The 17805-nt window shown below is 27.9% G+C and overlaps 1 protein-coding gene across 1 annotated transcript; it reads left to right on the forward strand.

Annotated features, from left to right (window-relative positions):
• The first annotated feature begins 1932 nt into the window (after nucleotides 1-1932).
• LOC109801012 (wound-induced protein 1) lies at nucleotides 1933-2415 on the forward strand. Its single transcript, XM_020361979.3, has one exon. The coding sequence runs from the start codon at nucleotides 1933-1935 to the stop codon at nucleotides 2413-2415; it is 483 nt and encodes a 160-aa protein (XP_020217568.1).
• The last annotated feature ends 15390 nt before the right edge of the window (nucleotides 2416-17805 follow it).

Here is a 17805-nt window from a genome sequence, read left to right on the forward strand (position 1 = left end):
TCAAACTATTAATAATTACTACTTCCTTCTAATATAGTAAGTCTCATTAAAAACATAAAAATAAATATCGACAATTTTTTAATATAGTATTAATTGTTATTTTTATTTTTTTTAATAATATTATTTTAAAAAAAATAGATATTGTGTTACATAATTTATAGTAAAAAAAATAATTTTAAGATTAATTTTATAAAATTATTATTCTCTCTATATAAAATAATCTAAGGGTATTACTTAGGACGTATACGAGTAATTCATTATAATTAAATATTTACCATTTTTGTGCCAAAAATAAATTATAACGAAAAGGTAGTAGGGTAAAGCAAAACATTAGCTGCATATATATACCCATGATATGGAAATACAGGAACCTAAATATATATTCTTGATCCTATTGCATGAAGGTCGTGAGCAATGCTTAATGCTTCAATTAATTTATATATATTTTTTATGAGCCTTCAATTAATTTATATACAATGACATGTACATTTTCTGATAAATTAATGTTTAAAGAAAAATATCTAAAATTTAAAGTAAGCAACCTCGCGCTTTTGTTGAATAAAAGAGTAATGATATGTTGGGAGTGTTTCACACACATTAAAATACTAAATAAGAAAAACTATGTAAGTTACTGAACAACTTGTTGTTCTATATATTCTTTAGTGAATAATAGAGAACACAAATTAAATAATATTACTGTTGTTCTCTTTTTCTAAAATTATATCTCAGGTATAACTTTGCTCGCTTAATTATTTATGCTAGTTTTTTTTAGGTTCGTTCCTGGAGTATCCACCGCCGACAGCAATGACTAATCTCCTCGCTATGTTGGAGACACTTCAAAGGGTTGGATAACTTTGCTCGCTTAATTATTTATGCTAGTTTAATTGAGAGTTCCTATTTATTACTATTTTTTTAATAATTACTTACGCTCCTTAATTAATTTACCACCTTCAAAATTATAAAATGCATCGTTAAAATTTTCACTTTATTGAAGCAACTACTCTTATTAGAACTCTTTTCTAAATCGGAAGTTTTATTTCATTCAAATCTTGTGGCAAATTATTTGGCATGATACACACCTACATGAGACAGTACAAGCATATTATACTAGACTGTGGTTGGGCCCAAGACGGATCCAATTGAGGATGTGGGTCTAGTTTGAGCGAAATGGAAGCCCATATGGAAGCCCATGGCCACGGGTCCTATAAGTAATATCCACGTTGGGCCCTTTATTTGACAAACAACTTATTATATAGGTTGAGAGGAAACCTCCAAAGGCAACAACCAACAGCTTCTAATTCGAGTCCTTTATATAATTAAATATGAGTTAATCACCTATATACTGTCACCGTAAAGTTTTTTTACACTAGCAACCAATTATATATTTTAATTATATCATGTTACTGTTAAAAGTAAATATATTTACAGTGACATGACACAATTAAAATATATAATTAGTTATTAGTGTAAAAAAACTTTACACTAACAATGTATATGTGATTAATTCATTAAATATATGTTAGGAGTTTGATTATTTAGAATGTGAATGAAATAATCTCATAGGTGTGGGAATATCTGTTTTAAAAAATTCCAATTAGAAGAAAAACCTCAAATCCCATTGTTGAATTTTGAATATATTATAATCAATTAGCTTTGTCTTATTTTGTGGTAGAATCACTAAGCCGGTGATCATTAGCATATTCTTTATGGAATGGAATGGAATTGGACAGTTATAGTTTGAAAGGTTACATAAAAATGAAAGGCCACATACTTTAAACAATAGGAGTGTCACGCTCAAAAAAGTAAAATAAAATAGAATATGTTATGAGTTATAATAGTTAATTACATATTAATTAATAACATTATGATAAGAACTTAGAATATGAGCACTATAACTAGCATGGGTTACAAGTCTACAACCATTGTTCTACCATGAAGCCGAACTCCGGCGAGACCGCGGCGGAGAGAGTCTCCGGCACGGCGGAAGATGACGAAAGCCGCAACCGGAGAACGGTGAAAACGGTGTACAAGGCACTGCGCGACGGCGAGACGGAGGACGTTGCGAAGGTGGTGAGGGCGGAGTTGGAGTGGTGGTACCACGGGCCTCCTGAGTGCCACCACATGATGAGAGCGTTGACCGGGGAGTCAACGGATAAGGGTTTCAAGTTTAGGCCTCGGAGGATCAGGGCCGTTGGTGAGCGCGTGATGGTTGAAGGGTGGGAGGGGGCGAGGGAGTACTGGGTGCACGTGTGGAGGCTCAAGCAGGGGATTGTGGCTCAGTTGCGTGAGTACTTCAACACGTCGCTCACTGTGGTGCTTCGGGTTTCGGAGGATGGGGACGAGGCTCGGGTTTGGAGGAGCAACCCTAAGGTTCGGGCTCGTCGCTCGTTACCGGAGCTTGTGCTTTCCATTTGAATAATGTGTGTGTGTTATATTAATTATCATGCAACATGCAACAACCTTGGATCTTCATCATGGATGTTAATTGGTTTTTCTTTTTAATCAAAGTATTTGGCTTCTTTAAGGGATTCTTGAGATATTTTATATGCTTGTTCTTCTCTAAGAATGTATTCTATATAAAATTAATTCAAACAGATTTTCTCCCACAAATTTAAAGCGTGTATTCACAACTGAGTCAATTTTTTTTATGTGTTTTTCATTTTGTGTTGGGAGGAATTGGAGATATTAATGTTGTATGTCGAAAAGTTTAAGCAATTTTGAGTTATAATGTCTTGATGATTTTGTCTTTTCTTTTAACTCCCTTAACACCCGAGGGAGCACAAGAACAACATAAAATATATAATGAGTATTAAATGAATGAAATATTCTTTTCAAAATTTATATTAATATAAAACGTTTGCTTATCTTAGATAATAAGTTAAATTAAATATTCTTAAAAAAATTACATATTTGTTAATTTAATAAATTTTTTCAATTTTTTTTTGTAACAGAAAGAAAGATATGCAAGAGGGTAAAAGAGAAAAATATTATTTTTATGAATATGATTCATATAATATCCTAAAATTAATAATAAAAAATTAATTTATATATGTTCACAAAATGTGACTTCCTTAATCAAATATTATCATATAATAATAAAAGAAAAAAGTGGGTGATGTAATGATAAAAGATAGAGATAAAATAATTTTAAAAAAAAGTATTATATGAATAAGGAGACAAATTTAGTGAATATAGAAGTGAAGAAGATAGATTTTGATTATATAATCGAATATGACTAATTAAGATTGTTTTAGTTTTAACTATTCCATTAGTTTGATTACATATTTAAAAATATTCTACTATCTCAACCCTCTTGATATTGATATGTTTGATTTTTTTTATAACTATTTATCGGTGTGAATTATCACTTTTAATAAAATTTACCTTTCTAATTACGTTTTTTTTTTCCATTTACAACATTACAATTCCAAATTTATTTTAAAAAACTAAATTTAATATATATATATATATATGTGTATATATATATATATCACTTTGGTGCTACTTTTTATATTTAATAATTTATATTTGATAAAAGCTACATATACCTGTATGTATAAAGAAGGCTGACGCATGCAATTGAGAAGTCGATCAACCACGTACTGACAACATGACTGTTGTAACAAATAACAATCTAAAAAGCAGGCAATATAGTATACAAGATGATTATACATTGTTAATATTCATATAACCACCCATTATTTGAGCAACCCAAAACCAAAAGCATAACATAAAAAAGTACTAAAAGCCACAAAATCACACCCAATAGCACAAAGAAACACAATGATCACCACTGACACACACATGCACATAAGAGTGGTGAACGTTTGAAACCCAGTAAAAAGCCCTAGATTTCATGGGCATGCAATTGAAATGCCCTAGATGGCGAGAATAAGACCAGGCACAGATTCATCACAAAGCCTACTCTGCCAAATGCATTGACACTTAGACTTGGAAGCATTGGGAAGCACTTTTTGTGACAGGCGAGTCACCGTCACGGAAGTGTTCACATACTCTTTGACCTGGGTTATAAGCCCATCATCACTCACGGTCCAGGCGTGGACCCACCACACCAAGTGGGCCTCGTCGAACCCTTCGGCAATTACCACCGGCCCAAAGCCCACCACGTGTTCAGGAACCAGGGCCTTGGCGGAGGGTAGTGAGGAGCCCGTGAGCCAGGGAACCAAGTGGTGCCGGTGGTGTGGTGGGCCGTGGAACCACCACTCCAGGTCTTGGGCCACCAGCCCATGGAGTGGTTGGGTTTGTTCGGAGGTTAGAGCCTTGTATAACTCGGTGACCACTCTCTTGTTGCGCTCTACATATTCCTCTAGGGCTAGGCGTTCCTGTGACTCTGAGTTTGCCAGCTCCGGAATGTGTTGAGTAATTAAACAAATTGCTATTGCTTTTTTACTTTCAATTCGAGGAAGAAAACTATGGATTTGTGGGATCAATGTGGTTAAGTGGGGGATTCTTATATAGTAGTGGAGGGGACCAAAGGATTAGTATTTTTAACTAAATATAATTTGAATGGTGCCGTTGAATAGTTAATAAATTAAGGTTAAATATACTAACTACTCTTCTTTAATTCTTACTTTGTAATTTTACTTTTCTATATTATGTAATTTTGGTTCATTAATTCTAAAACAATTCACGATTTTGGTTTAATTATCAAAATATGCATACATTAATTTTAAAATGGTTGTTCATGTAGAAAGTGATGATATTTCGTATTTTCATGTTATTGCATGTATGTTATCAGTTACTTTGAAGGTCAATTTGACCCAAGTTTGGACAAGACAACCCTATATTACAATTATCTTTTTAAATGTATTTCGCCCTAATCAAGTGAAGTATACTTAGTTCAAGACGACTAGAATAAATCCAAGACAAAAATGGGCTAATGTTTTATATGAAAAAAATATAAAAATACTTGGTAACTTGACGCATTTCTCACCTATCAACACTACTAACATGGAATAACAAACATAATTAATTTTCATGCCAAAAAGATTTCTATATAAAGAGGACTCATTCATCAAGATACACAATTATTCTTCATTCTTAAAAACACTTAAGGTAAATACTAATATAGGCATTGAAATCATTGCAATTATCACTATCGAAGTCCGTGATTATCATTGCAAGAACTATCACCACCGTAGATAGAGATTACCATTACAAGAATCTCTGAAAGATGTCGAAAACCTAATTTTTTGCTTAGTGTCACAACACCTATCAATGCATTATAATTGTGCCAATTTGATGGTTGGATTAAAATCGTAGATTTTTTACAATTGAATAACTATAATTATTTACTACTTTTTCAAAATTTATTAGATTACAATGAGATGTTTATTGGATTGAATTTTTAAAAGATTATTTTGACATATTTTTGTTTTGTAAATTTTAAAAGATTATATTATAATGTAATGACTTATAAAGAAAAGAGAGAGACAAAATATTTTTAAAAAATTTATTTAACTTTTAAAATATTACTTTTATGGATAGATTTGATGATTTTTTTTTAAAATGAATTGGATGAATTATATTTTTATTTGAATTTTTAATAAATTTAAATAAATTAATAAACTATTTTTATTCAATGATCCATTTAAAAAATTATTATATTCATCTATTTGTCAATAATTATCGCAAAAATCATTTTATTAGTATTTTTATTGATTGATAGTGTATAAAAATCATCCATATGTTCACTATACTCTTACAATAATTACCACAAAAGTCATTTTTATCAGTATTTTTATTAATTGATATTGTATAAAAATTAGAATGATTTTTTAATACTAAGAATATTTCTTATCAATAGTCAAAAATCAATCTCTTTTAAGATAAGAATTATCAAAATAAATTTTATTTCTCCTAACAAAGTTTTCTTTATACACGGATTAAGAAATCCAACATCTTTCAGCATAATAATCCATAGAAATTAACCACAAATAAATAATTTTGTTTATTTTATTTATAGTATAAATTTGAAGTTGTCGGATTTAGAGTCAGCGCCGCATCAACTTTTTGCAATTCTGATTTTATGTCCACAATATTTCATTATTAAAGTTCTTTATTCTTTTGAAATTTTAATTCCTTTGAACGCATGACATCATTGTTCATTCTTTCCCTCTTGTCCTTTTTATCTTAGGTTGTTTTAGTTACTTAATAATAGAACTTACTTTAGTCTTCATCATCCTTATCAATTATTCAAATAAATAAATAATATCCATTAATCTCCAACTTAGTGTATTTTTTCGTCTCAACTTTCTACTTGATTAGTATTTGATCTAACTAATTGAGTTTTGTTTTCTGAATGTTTTTATTAAATTATCTTTTTCCCTATAATATTTTAATTTACAATTTAATTTTTCAATTTTAATCTTACTATTAAATGTTTATTAATAAACATGACTTACCATTAAATAAATGAATGATATTTAATATTTAAACCTAAATTATTCTATAAGGAGTTGTCTTAGCTTAACTAATAGTCTCGAATTCAACTTTTGGACATGTAGTTGTGTTAAATATGTTGGAGATTCTACATCATTTAGAAATAAGATTATAATAGTATATAAAGTAAAAAATAATATTCACCTTACAAGTCAGTTTTATAGGGATGAGTTAGGCTTTTTACCTACTTTTTAATACTATATCAAAGCCTATCATGATCAATTGTTGGTGGGTTTATCTAGTCACCTACTATCAAGCCTTTATCAGACCATTCACGTATATCCAGTCCTTTTATATCTAGTAGTATGACCAAATTAGTACATATAAGTGTGCAACAATCCTCATCTTACTAACTAATTCTATAGGATTGAGTTAAACTATAATTCACTTTTTTAAAATTGTATCAAAACATACCAAAACTTATTCTAATAAATATTTTTAGGCTTATTAGGTCACTCACTATTAGACCGTTATCGGACCACCTACAAATGTTCAATCTTGCAAATTTTACACTTGTAATATTCAATCCTTGACGTGAGGAGAGTTTATTGAAAACCTCCCATCAACTAGAAATAAAGACATAATAATATATATAAATTATAAACAATTTTTATCTCATAAACCAATTTTATAAAAATTAAGTTAGATTCCTAATCTACTTTCTTATATATTCGTTACTCAAACTCATATAATAAATCCTGTATAACAAAAAGTGTGTTAATATAATCTCCACACATAAATTTTCATATATCATGTGGACAATGATTAGACTTGCATCTAGTTAGCTATTAGGTTTCGTTACACATCCCAATAAAATTAAAACAAAAGCCTCTTTTTATGCATGAATGAAAAGCATTATCGAGTTTTGGACTTTAATATAAACATGATTGACAAATAATTTATACTTGTAAACTTTACTACAGCGTGTACATTTTACTTTACTAGATTAGGGTGTTTGTAGAACAGCTTTTTATAGATTTATCATTTATTTGTGTCTTTCACTGGCTCGAAATTTTAATCTAGTTATTTGTTTGAACATACTCAACAGGAATAAGACTCGAAATATATAAAGTAAAATCGAACTAATCCAACTTATTGACATGATATATAGTTTTAACATTATATATAATTAAATGTAAAATTAAAGTAGTATACAGTTACAATTAAAATATATTTAATGATTTATATATTTTAAAATAAATACTAATAATATTAATATAATATCATGCAATATAAAATATGATTTATTAAATAAAAAGTTATATTATTCACAGTTATTTAAAAAAATATTTTTAAAGAATATAAAGTTGAACCGGATTAAAATATACAAAATGTAACTTGAATCTCCCAAAAATATATCTGATTTAATTTTTAAAACTTAAACTCGTTAAAAATGAAATCGAACCAAATTAGGTTAATAAGACAAGATGTGTCGTGAAAGTCTCACCTAACTTCTGGTTTATATTTTTTAAGAGAGAAACAAATTTAGTTATTAAAAACTTAGTGTAAATTGCAATCAATCCCACAACAAGATAAATATCTAACGCCATTTGAAATATTATATTAACGATAATAGATATGAATTTTCTTTTTACCATATTGGAAGTAGCACTTAAGTAAGCAAAAAGGATAAGTGAGTCGGTAAAGATTAACTTTTTTTGACAACTCACATTAGAATTTTAATTACATGATCCGTTTTATTTGCTAGAAATTATTGTAGTAATAGGATAAGTGTAATTGATTTATATTTAATTTAAGGGTTATGTTTTTTTTACTCCAAAGGTCGATTCTATTTAATTTTAGTTTTTTATTTTTTTATTTTAGTTCTACAAATTTATATAATATTCCTTTTTAATTTTTTTAAAATACTATTAACTTTTGTTGTTAAAATAAGTCACTTTAACATCTAAATCATCATTAATTTTATTGACATAATTTTTTTTTAATTTAAAATATTAATTATTTTATGATTAAATTAAGATTTAGGGTAAAAATTAATTTTACTCTTAAAATTTTTACTATTCACTCTTAGACTTAGATATGGAGATTTCAAAAGTACTCTATTTTATTTTATTATTTCTCTATTTTGCTTTCACCCTTTGCAAAGGAAGTCAAGGGTCTCTCGTTTCTAAAAGACAACACCTTGAAGCTCGGAGAGGGAAAAGAATGAGTGTTGTTTAAAGTAATTAGCGCGTTGAAGTTTAAGGTGAAACGATGTCACTGAAAATTGGGAATTTAGAACTTAGAGGATTACCAAACGAAGACATGAAACTAAACGTTTAAGTACATGGTGTTGATGATGGAAAAAAAATATTTGCTTTGAGTTTGTGAGAATACTTTAATATAATTTGCTGCAAGATTCTTTGTTTATGTAAAAAAGAAATTGTTGAAATCTTCATACATGCGTCTACGAGTTAATAGTGAAAAATTTTAAATCTAAAATTAGTTTTTATCCTAAAACTTAACTTAACCCAAAAATAATTAGTAATTTAAATCAAAAAAATTTCATGTCAATAAAACTTATGGTGATTTAGGTGCTGAGATAACATATTTTAACAACACAAGTTAACAGTGTTTAAAAAATAATTAAAAATAAGTATTATATAAATTTGGAGGACTAAAATCAAGGAAATTTTTTTTAAGGGACTAAAATCAAATAAAGTCAATTTTAGGAGGACCAAAAACATATTTAACCCTTATTTAATTTAAATCATGGACAATAATTTATCTTTAAGTATAAAATACTCAAAAGATAAAAATATTTACAGCTACTATTATCGGCATTACTCACCATTATTGATAATAACGCTTATCAATATCCTTTATTGTCTACCACCACCATCACTCTACCTTATTATCATTGTCATTGTAGCTATTAGTATTGTCATTATCCATTATCATTACTATTATTATTGTCATTATTACTATCATCATTACTCACATTAAGATAATTAATAATAAAATATATTATAAAAAATTTAAAATTATTTTATTTATATTGTTTATAATTCGTCAAACAATGTATAGTAAAAAGTTGTTTAATAATTTAAATATTTATCTTATTTTATACCTTAATGTGTATCAAACAATTTCATTGACTACTATGAAATGAACTTCAACTTTCAAGTTCGTTAACATAGTAAATACATCCATAACAAATATATAAAGGAATTATTCCTTTTTCGTGTCTACTTTCTTTTAGACACATATACTCTTTTAATATATTTCAATTTGTTTCTATCTACGTATCTTTGATGGATAAAATTGAGAAAATAATGTGTAAACTATTCGCTCAATAATTTTAACTGTTCGTCAATATTAACGATACACTTTTTATTTATTTATTTATTTATTTCATTATTATTATTATTATTATTATTATTATTATTATTATGTTTTGTTTTTTCATAGACACATATACATAGTGCATTTATTTGTGCTATTATAATTTTAAAATAAATAAAATCATTTCGTTCCCTTAATATGCATACCGCAAATATTCAAACACTCGTAGAACTTGAAGTGAGTTGAGTGTGAATTTGGCTTCTTTTTTTTTTTTCTTTTTTTTTTCGTTCTCCTAGTATGTGTTTAAGACTAAACTCCATCAAAGTGCATTTCTTTCAAATTTTATAAAATTATTTTTGCAATGTGAGTTTGAAAATGTAATATTTCTCGAAAATTTATATTGCATATATATTTATCTCTTTTTATTCCCATGTGAAGATGTATGAATGTTATATTCGTATGAAAATAAAAGTTATTCTCCAATATAACTTCGGGTAAATTTTCTACTTTTATCCTATTCTACCTTTTTTTTAAATGTTTTTATTTATGAATTAAAATAAATTTAAAAGTATTCTAAAAAATATAAAATATTTATCAAACATTTTTAATGTCCAATATTAGATGAGTGAGAAGTAAAAGGAATTCATTGAAAAATTGAAAATTAATGTTTATATATATATATATATATATATATATATATATATATTTCAATTTTCAATACTAACAAACTCAATAAAAATAACTTATTATATTTAATTAAATTCTAATACCTCTCTTCTTCAATTTGGAGAATAGATGTTTATGATTCCCAACTTGTCTATGAAATGATTGAAGGCAAAAGCTATAAGGGCCTTTTTGAATATATCAGCTATTGGATGCTCAATTTTGACATGATTGAGAGTGAAGAGTTGTCTTTGAACAAGTTCACGAATAAAGTGATAATCAATATCTATATGTTTGGACCTCTCATGGTGAGAGTGGTTGGAAGCAAGGTGAATGATAGATTTATTATCACAGAAGAGCATGGTTGTGTCAATTGGAATTTTAAAATGTTTAAGTAATCATTGTAGCCAGATCGCTTCACTGACCATTGAGGATAAGACATGATATTATGATTATGTCGAAGGATAAAGATAGGAAGACTTACAAGGGGACACCAGGGATGACACAAGAGGTAATAATAATCTGAGTGGTTGAGTGGAAAAAAGGGTTCTATACAGGGCATTAAATGATTGGTAGAAAAAAAATGAGAGTGAATGTCAACTACTCTTATCTTAAGGCCGAATTCGGGATTCACTGTTTTGTTTTGTAATGTTGGGTCAAATTGCTTTTAGGTGGGATACTAAGATTTTGTTTGGTTAGTTCGTAATTTGGATAGTTAATCTAAATTACCCCTAACCAATACCTTGTAAATATGGGATTATGGCACCCCTAGTGCCACAATATAATTTTATTTGGACGTTTAAAAAAAAAAAAATGATTCTGTCAAAGACTTGGACATGGTACTTTGTTTGATAGGTTTCCAAGAAATTAGAGAATCACCAAGGAAAACACAAAAATCAGTTGTTGATTTGCCAGTTTAGGGTTTAGGGTTTAGATGAAAGAGAAGTAAAAGGAATTCATTGAAAAATTGAAAATTAATGTTTATAGAGAAAAAAAGTTTATATATATACATCAATTTCCAATACCAACAAACTAACGTCTAACAAACTGAACAGAAATAACTAATTATATTTAATTCTAATATCCAATAATAGTACTCTAAAACTGATTCTCGAGAATATGATCAAATATATGAAATAAACACCCCTTTGAATGAGACAAGATGATAATAAAAGAATATAAACTCAAAATTGGAGAAACCCATAGAAAATTTGTGAGAGAGTAATAACATTCTCAAATTTGACATCATCTATATTATAATAACCTAATTTCGTCAAAAAAAAAATGCTAAAATTGAAAGAAAAGTAGTAATAAAAAAATGTTAAAAAAGAGAAAATAAATAAAATATAATAAAAATGAAAATATATTAGAAGAGGAAAAACAACAAGTGAAATATATATACACTCTTATCTAAGTAAAAAAAAAACTAAAAAAAGAGAGAAGATTTTAAAGTTTTTATGTTCAACATCATAAGTTCACAATGTCATACCTTTTGCTATAGTTATCCGTTTAAGGTGTTCTTTGCACCGTTGGAAAGTTTGATAATAGATCTACAATTGTTGTTTCTAGGATGAAAATTAAAATCCATCTCCATCTTGATGAAAATCAATTCCAAAGTAGTTGATTTGTTAAAAAAATGTTAAAGTCTCACTTTATTTTTCTTCTCAGCTAAAAGTCTCACATTGCCTACAATGATCTCATGCACCTTCTTCTTCCCTTATATAAGGAGGATATCCAAAACCTTCAAACACATGCAAAACAAAAATTCTCACCAATTGTGTATCTAAATTTGAGACTAGTGGAAACATTAGATCCATAATAAACTTTTTAAGGACCTAACAGAAGGTGTTAGGCCTATAAAAAAAAATTTCTTTTCTTTTGAGTCTTTTATTGGAGAGGGTGAATTGTCATCTAGATGAAGATCCTTCTCAAAAGAAGCACGTGAGACACTATAACAAATTGTCGTCTTGAAGTTATTGTCTTTTATCTTATCTTTTTTTTATAAATATATTGTTTATTCAACATATTTTTTTTAGAAATATTTTTTTACAAAATTTAATTTTCCTTTTTCTTGTAAATTCATAATAATATCTTTTATAATAATTAAATTAACAAACTTACCAAAATGGAAAAAAGAGTTAAATAATGACATCTTTTAACTTTTTAAAGTGACAGTTTGATATACTCGAATTTCTCCTTTAATTAATTTTTATAATCCTTCTATAATAATAAATAATAATTAAAATATTTAAATAAGTTAACTTGAGTATACACTTTTATCAATTTTATAATTTAGAATGAATAAACTGTGGCAGTTTATAAATTCTAATTAACATCTAATGAATATAAAAATTATCTGTAAAAGAATAAATTAAAAAATTAACACAAAAATATTTTCTACCAGAGAATTATGTGACTTTAATTCTCTATTGTACATGCAGATATATAGAAACAAGAAAATTATTCTTGTCAAGCAAAAAAAAATGAAAAATTAATATGTTCTCTCATTTTTCCATATCAATAACAATAATAATTTTAGTATTTACTAAAATAAAACATACATATTTGTTAAATAAAATATATTTGATAGTCATAGTTAACTTTATTAACTTGTAGTGATAGTTTGTTTAATTAATTAGAAGTAATTGTTTTTACGATGGACATATAAGATTCTAATACCTTTCTTATATGTGAATGACTTTCAAATAAAAAAAAATCTATTTTTATAAACTATTTTTCTATTTTATAATTTTTAATATATTTTAAAAAAAATAAATATTAGTGATGATTCCTTATTTTTTTTAATCTATTTTTTTATCATCATGTGACAACTCTAGTTGCTACATCTATTTTTTTTAAGTAAAATAAAAAAATTGAAACTAAATTGCATAAAAAATAAATTGGAATACACAGGAATTCATATTTAATTGGATGCACCCATAATTTTATTTTAAGAAAAAACTACATTATTACTTATACATTTCATACTTCACGGTTTTTGTCTTTTGTTCATGGACTTCTAATCCCACTTTTGAATAAATAAATAAAAGATATAAATATGCAATTTCAAGTAAAGAGTTATACTTTAATTTTTTTTTTCTAACCAAATTCTTACATTTGGGTAAATATTAAGTTTGTTTTTCATCCAGAATTTTCACCATCTACCGATCTTTTTTCATTAGTTTGTAATTTATTCCTTGGTTCTAGCAATGAAATTATCTTATACTCATTAAAAATTTATTTATTACCTACCCACCAAATTTAATAATGCTGAAAGTGAAAGTATATTAAAAAAACATAAATCTCACTTAAAAAATTAAATTAAATTAACATATAAAATATATAAATAAATAAAAAAATTATTTTACAAATCAATTTAATATAATTAAATTAAATGTAAACACATTCAAGTGTCCCTGCCGACAATTTACATTTGAAAATCTCACTAAAATGTGACACCGTATTAAATGTAAACACATTCAAGTGTCCCTGCCTGACAATTTACATTTGAAAATCTCACCAAAATGTGACACCGTGGATGGCTAAATCAAACTTGGGAAACACGACTCCGATTGATCCAAGTTGATGTCTCATTATAGGACATATAATGAAATCATCTTAGCACTTTATATGATGAATTATCCACTCAGTTCTCATTTTCTTGCACATTAGTCACGATTCATCGCATAAAAACCTTGGATATAGTCCCTAACAATTGATCTTACCTAGGATAATAGGAATCTAACGGTATCACTTGATAACTATGTCATTTAATTACAATAGACTATCATGTCATCATGAGAGAAATTTTAATCTAAGCCTTTTCAATCAGCATCCAATCTTGTGATCAAGAACATTTTAGCAAAGCTCTTTGTTCTAGTTCTTTTCATCCTCTAGTTATTAGTTAGGTCTCTATAACATGAATGGTCCAACTTGAGGTTATAGTATCAGTCAATTAACCATGTAAGTTAGTTCAATATATTACTAGTCAGTTGCAATATAGCCTAGCTGCAATTATCATTATATATAAAACACATATTGCATTCATATTTTATAATAAGCTTCTAAATCATCCTTCCTAATAATGAAAATGAATTCCTTTTTTCTTTCTCAAGTTTTCTCTCTCTATTACTATCTTCACAACTAATATTACTCTATCAGTTTAACTTTAGTCACTTGGGCTAATTAAGATCATCTTTTAATTATATAATGGTATATAACAAAATGAAAAATAATGAAAGATAATAACATTAATTAGTTATTATTTCTGAATTATTTGAAAAGAAATGAAATTTAATGAAATATATTTCTTTTTCTCATATATTATTTTTAGGGAATAACCAGGTCAACTTTTCTTGAGAATATATTAATTACATTTATATGCTTTTCCTTTAAAAAAATTACTCTTACTTTTGTTATTTTTTTTTATTAAAGATATGTATGATCTGTACATTAAAAAGGCAATAAGTATAATATATATAATTTTAAAACGGGCAGATTTCAATGTATAATTAATTAATAATATATAAAATAAAATAAGTAAAGTTTAATTTTTTTATTAACTAGGCTGTGAGTGTATCACTGTGAGTAGTAATATTTTTAATTAATTATATTATTAGTTGATTATTAATGCTAATGTTGTTATTTTAAAATCCTGAGAGTCTAGGATCCCTTAATAATTAAGTTGTCTCTGAGTTAGTTTTAGTTAGAGTTAATTGAGTCGGTTGGAATAAAAGTATATAAGATTTTTCTTAAAATGTAAATCTTATAAGTTTATGTTTTAAGGAAAACTAGAGAGAAGGTTTTTGGAACTCAAGAAAACCCTTTTCAATTTCTCATTTCTTGATTCATCTTCTATTCCTCTTACAACTGACTGAGTGGGTTGGTAGTTGATTCAAAGCTTGCAGAGCCAAAAATCTCAAGTGTTAGGTCATGTGAAATCTTTTTCTTCTCCGTTTTATAGTTTGGATCAATTAATAGAGGTAAGGGAAGCTTGTAATTTGTTGATTCTTGCTTGTAGTTGATGTTCTCTATTAAAATCTTCACTTGATTGTTATTTTTAGATTAAAATTTGAGATGACATGATGAATTTGTTGAGTTGTGGTTTTGGTTGAGTTTTAAAGGAAATTCGACGATCCATGACCTATAGTGATTGCATGTTGTAAATAAGGTTGTTTTTGAGCAATTTGTAGTGTTTTCGATATTGTATGATGTGTTGCATGTTGGTGGGTTGCTAGTTTTAAGGTGGATTGGGTGATTTCAAGTTCTACATAAGTGCAAGAACTAGTGTAACGCTAAGTGTGCCTTAATGGTGTTGGATGTGATTCGAAGTCAAGGATTCTCATTCTCTTAATGCCACATGTAGGATTGGTGGCATTGGGCGTGAGGAAAGAGAATTATCTTTGACTTGGACACGTCGAGCGTAATTTGAATGACACCATATGTGAGGAGAGAGAATTATCTCGGTTGAAATCACGTCGGACGCTAAAGGAGTGACGTCGAAAGTGGATCAAGTTGAGGCCCTTGGCTTGATTGGGGTCAGGCGTGCGCGAGAGAGTGGGAGATTATCTACCTCAGCCACGTTGGACATGGGTGGATTGATGTCGAGCGTGGGTGAGACAAAAAGCCTTTTGCCTTAATGGCACCGAGAGTCTAAAGGATGGTGTTGGGCACGAATTGCATGATTTCAAATTGATGTTTAAGTTGTTTTATGATTGATAGATGATGATTAAGTTGTATGATGAAGATGATATGATGATAAATCATGATGTTCCTAGTTGATACACTATATAATGATGTTTATGTTGTTAAATTATAAGTTGATAGATAATGTTGTTGTATAATTGTATGATGTTATAATTGATTAAGTTGTTAAGATGTTTGACATGTGGCGAAGATACATGTTTTTGTTGAGATACATAAAAAATAGATGAGAGTAAAAATTGTTTTAGAAATTAAAGTATTTCATTGTGTGGATATAAGTTGTGGTACTCTAAAAGCCTGAGTTGAAATCTTTTAGTAAGTAAGTTGACTTTTGAATGAGTAGTTATTTTTAAGTTGTCTCCTTTAGTTTTTATGTAGTATCTATATATATGGGTAAATTCAAGGAATACATGTATAAAGTGATTAACCGAGTAAAGTAAAGGTTAGGAACTTAGTCCCTAACCGAGTATTGGAAGGGCATAATTTTTTTAGGGTAGTTGGTAGGCTAATCCCATGGGTGACTCAGTGTTGCAAGGTAATATTGTGGTAGGTTCATGCACAAATTGTTCTACCTTGATAGAATACTAGACTTCCTAGTTTAAGTGATGAAATATGAGAAATCAAATTAAGTTGTCAAATAGGTTCTTTGAGAGGCCTGAAATTGTCTATACCTGACCTAGTTGCAATAGGTCAAACACTATGATTTGATAAGGTCTAGCCATTTAAACTGCTCATGTTTGTTGTAGGAGATTCCCAAAGTTGATATGTGTGATGACACATTAATTAATTGTTTATTGTTGTGTATGTTGATAATGCTGTTATGTTGAATCTATTAAGATGTGTTGTATATGTTGTAGTTGGTGATGAGTTAAAGTTATGTTGTGTAATGGATTGTTGTTGTTTATGTTGTTTCTTCATGTGGTTGTGTATGTTGTTTCCTTTTCATAAGCTTACCCTTGTCCTTTTTTTTTTCTTGTGGTTAAAACATTAATGACCATACTTTGTATGAGAGTAAGACATGATTAACAGGTTGGTATGTCTAGCTATTTGAGGGTCATGTTGTGATGGCGTCTTTTGTTAGTGTCACTCTAATGTGATACAACTTTTGTATAGATGCTTGATTGGTGGCTAGGGATCTTTTGTAAATAGTTATAGACTTTATATCAGGACGAGGTGTGTATATAACCCTATAAGGGGATTTTATATTTGAAAGTTTTATGTTTTTTCTTAATAAATGTATAAATGTCATGGATAATGTGACACTCTTTACCCTGCATGCCATAATACTTGAAATAAATAAAACTAAATCAAGAAGTTTATCATAAGTGAAATTTCATTGTGTTCAACATAGAGAGTACCACATTTTAACTTAAACCAAACCAATTTAAAATACAACTAACAGTTGAACAAAGGAAATAACAGTTATCTTACAACATAACAAGAGAAAAGTAAATCCTAGCTAAGTCTCAATGTCACATCCTATCAGAACATAAACCCAACCATAAGGATTATGCCTCATTATCAACATTCTCGACATTATGATATAAATTACCTACAACAACATACAAAAGAAATAATACAAAACAAGGGGAGTGAGAAACATCTCACTCTAACTCATGATGTAGAATGCAATCAAATAGTCAAACACAAGCAAGGCATACAACAAGACATAACATACACAAATAATATCAT

The sequence above is a fragment of the Cajanus cajan genome, chromosome 3, assembly GCF_000230855.2.
Source record: "Cajanus cajan strain Asha chromosome 3, NIPB_CcT2T_4, whole genome shotgun sequence".
NCBI classification, from domain to species: domain Eukaryota; kingdom Viridiplantae; phylum Streptophyta; class Magnoliopsida; order Fabales; family Fabaceae; genus Cajanus; species Cajanus cajan.

Excerpts from the sequence above, each read along its gene's own strand:
- LOC109801012 (XM_020361979.3), top strand. The coding sequence starts at position 1,933 with ATGAAGCCGAACTCCGGCGAGACCGCGGCGGAGAGAGTCTCCGGCACG.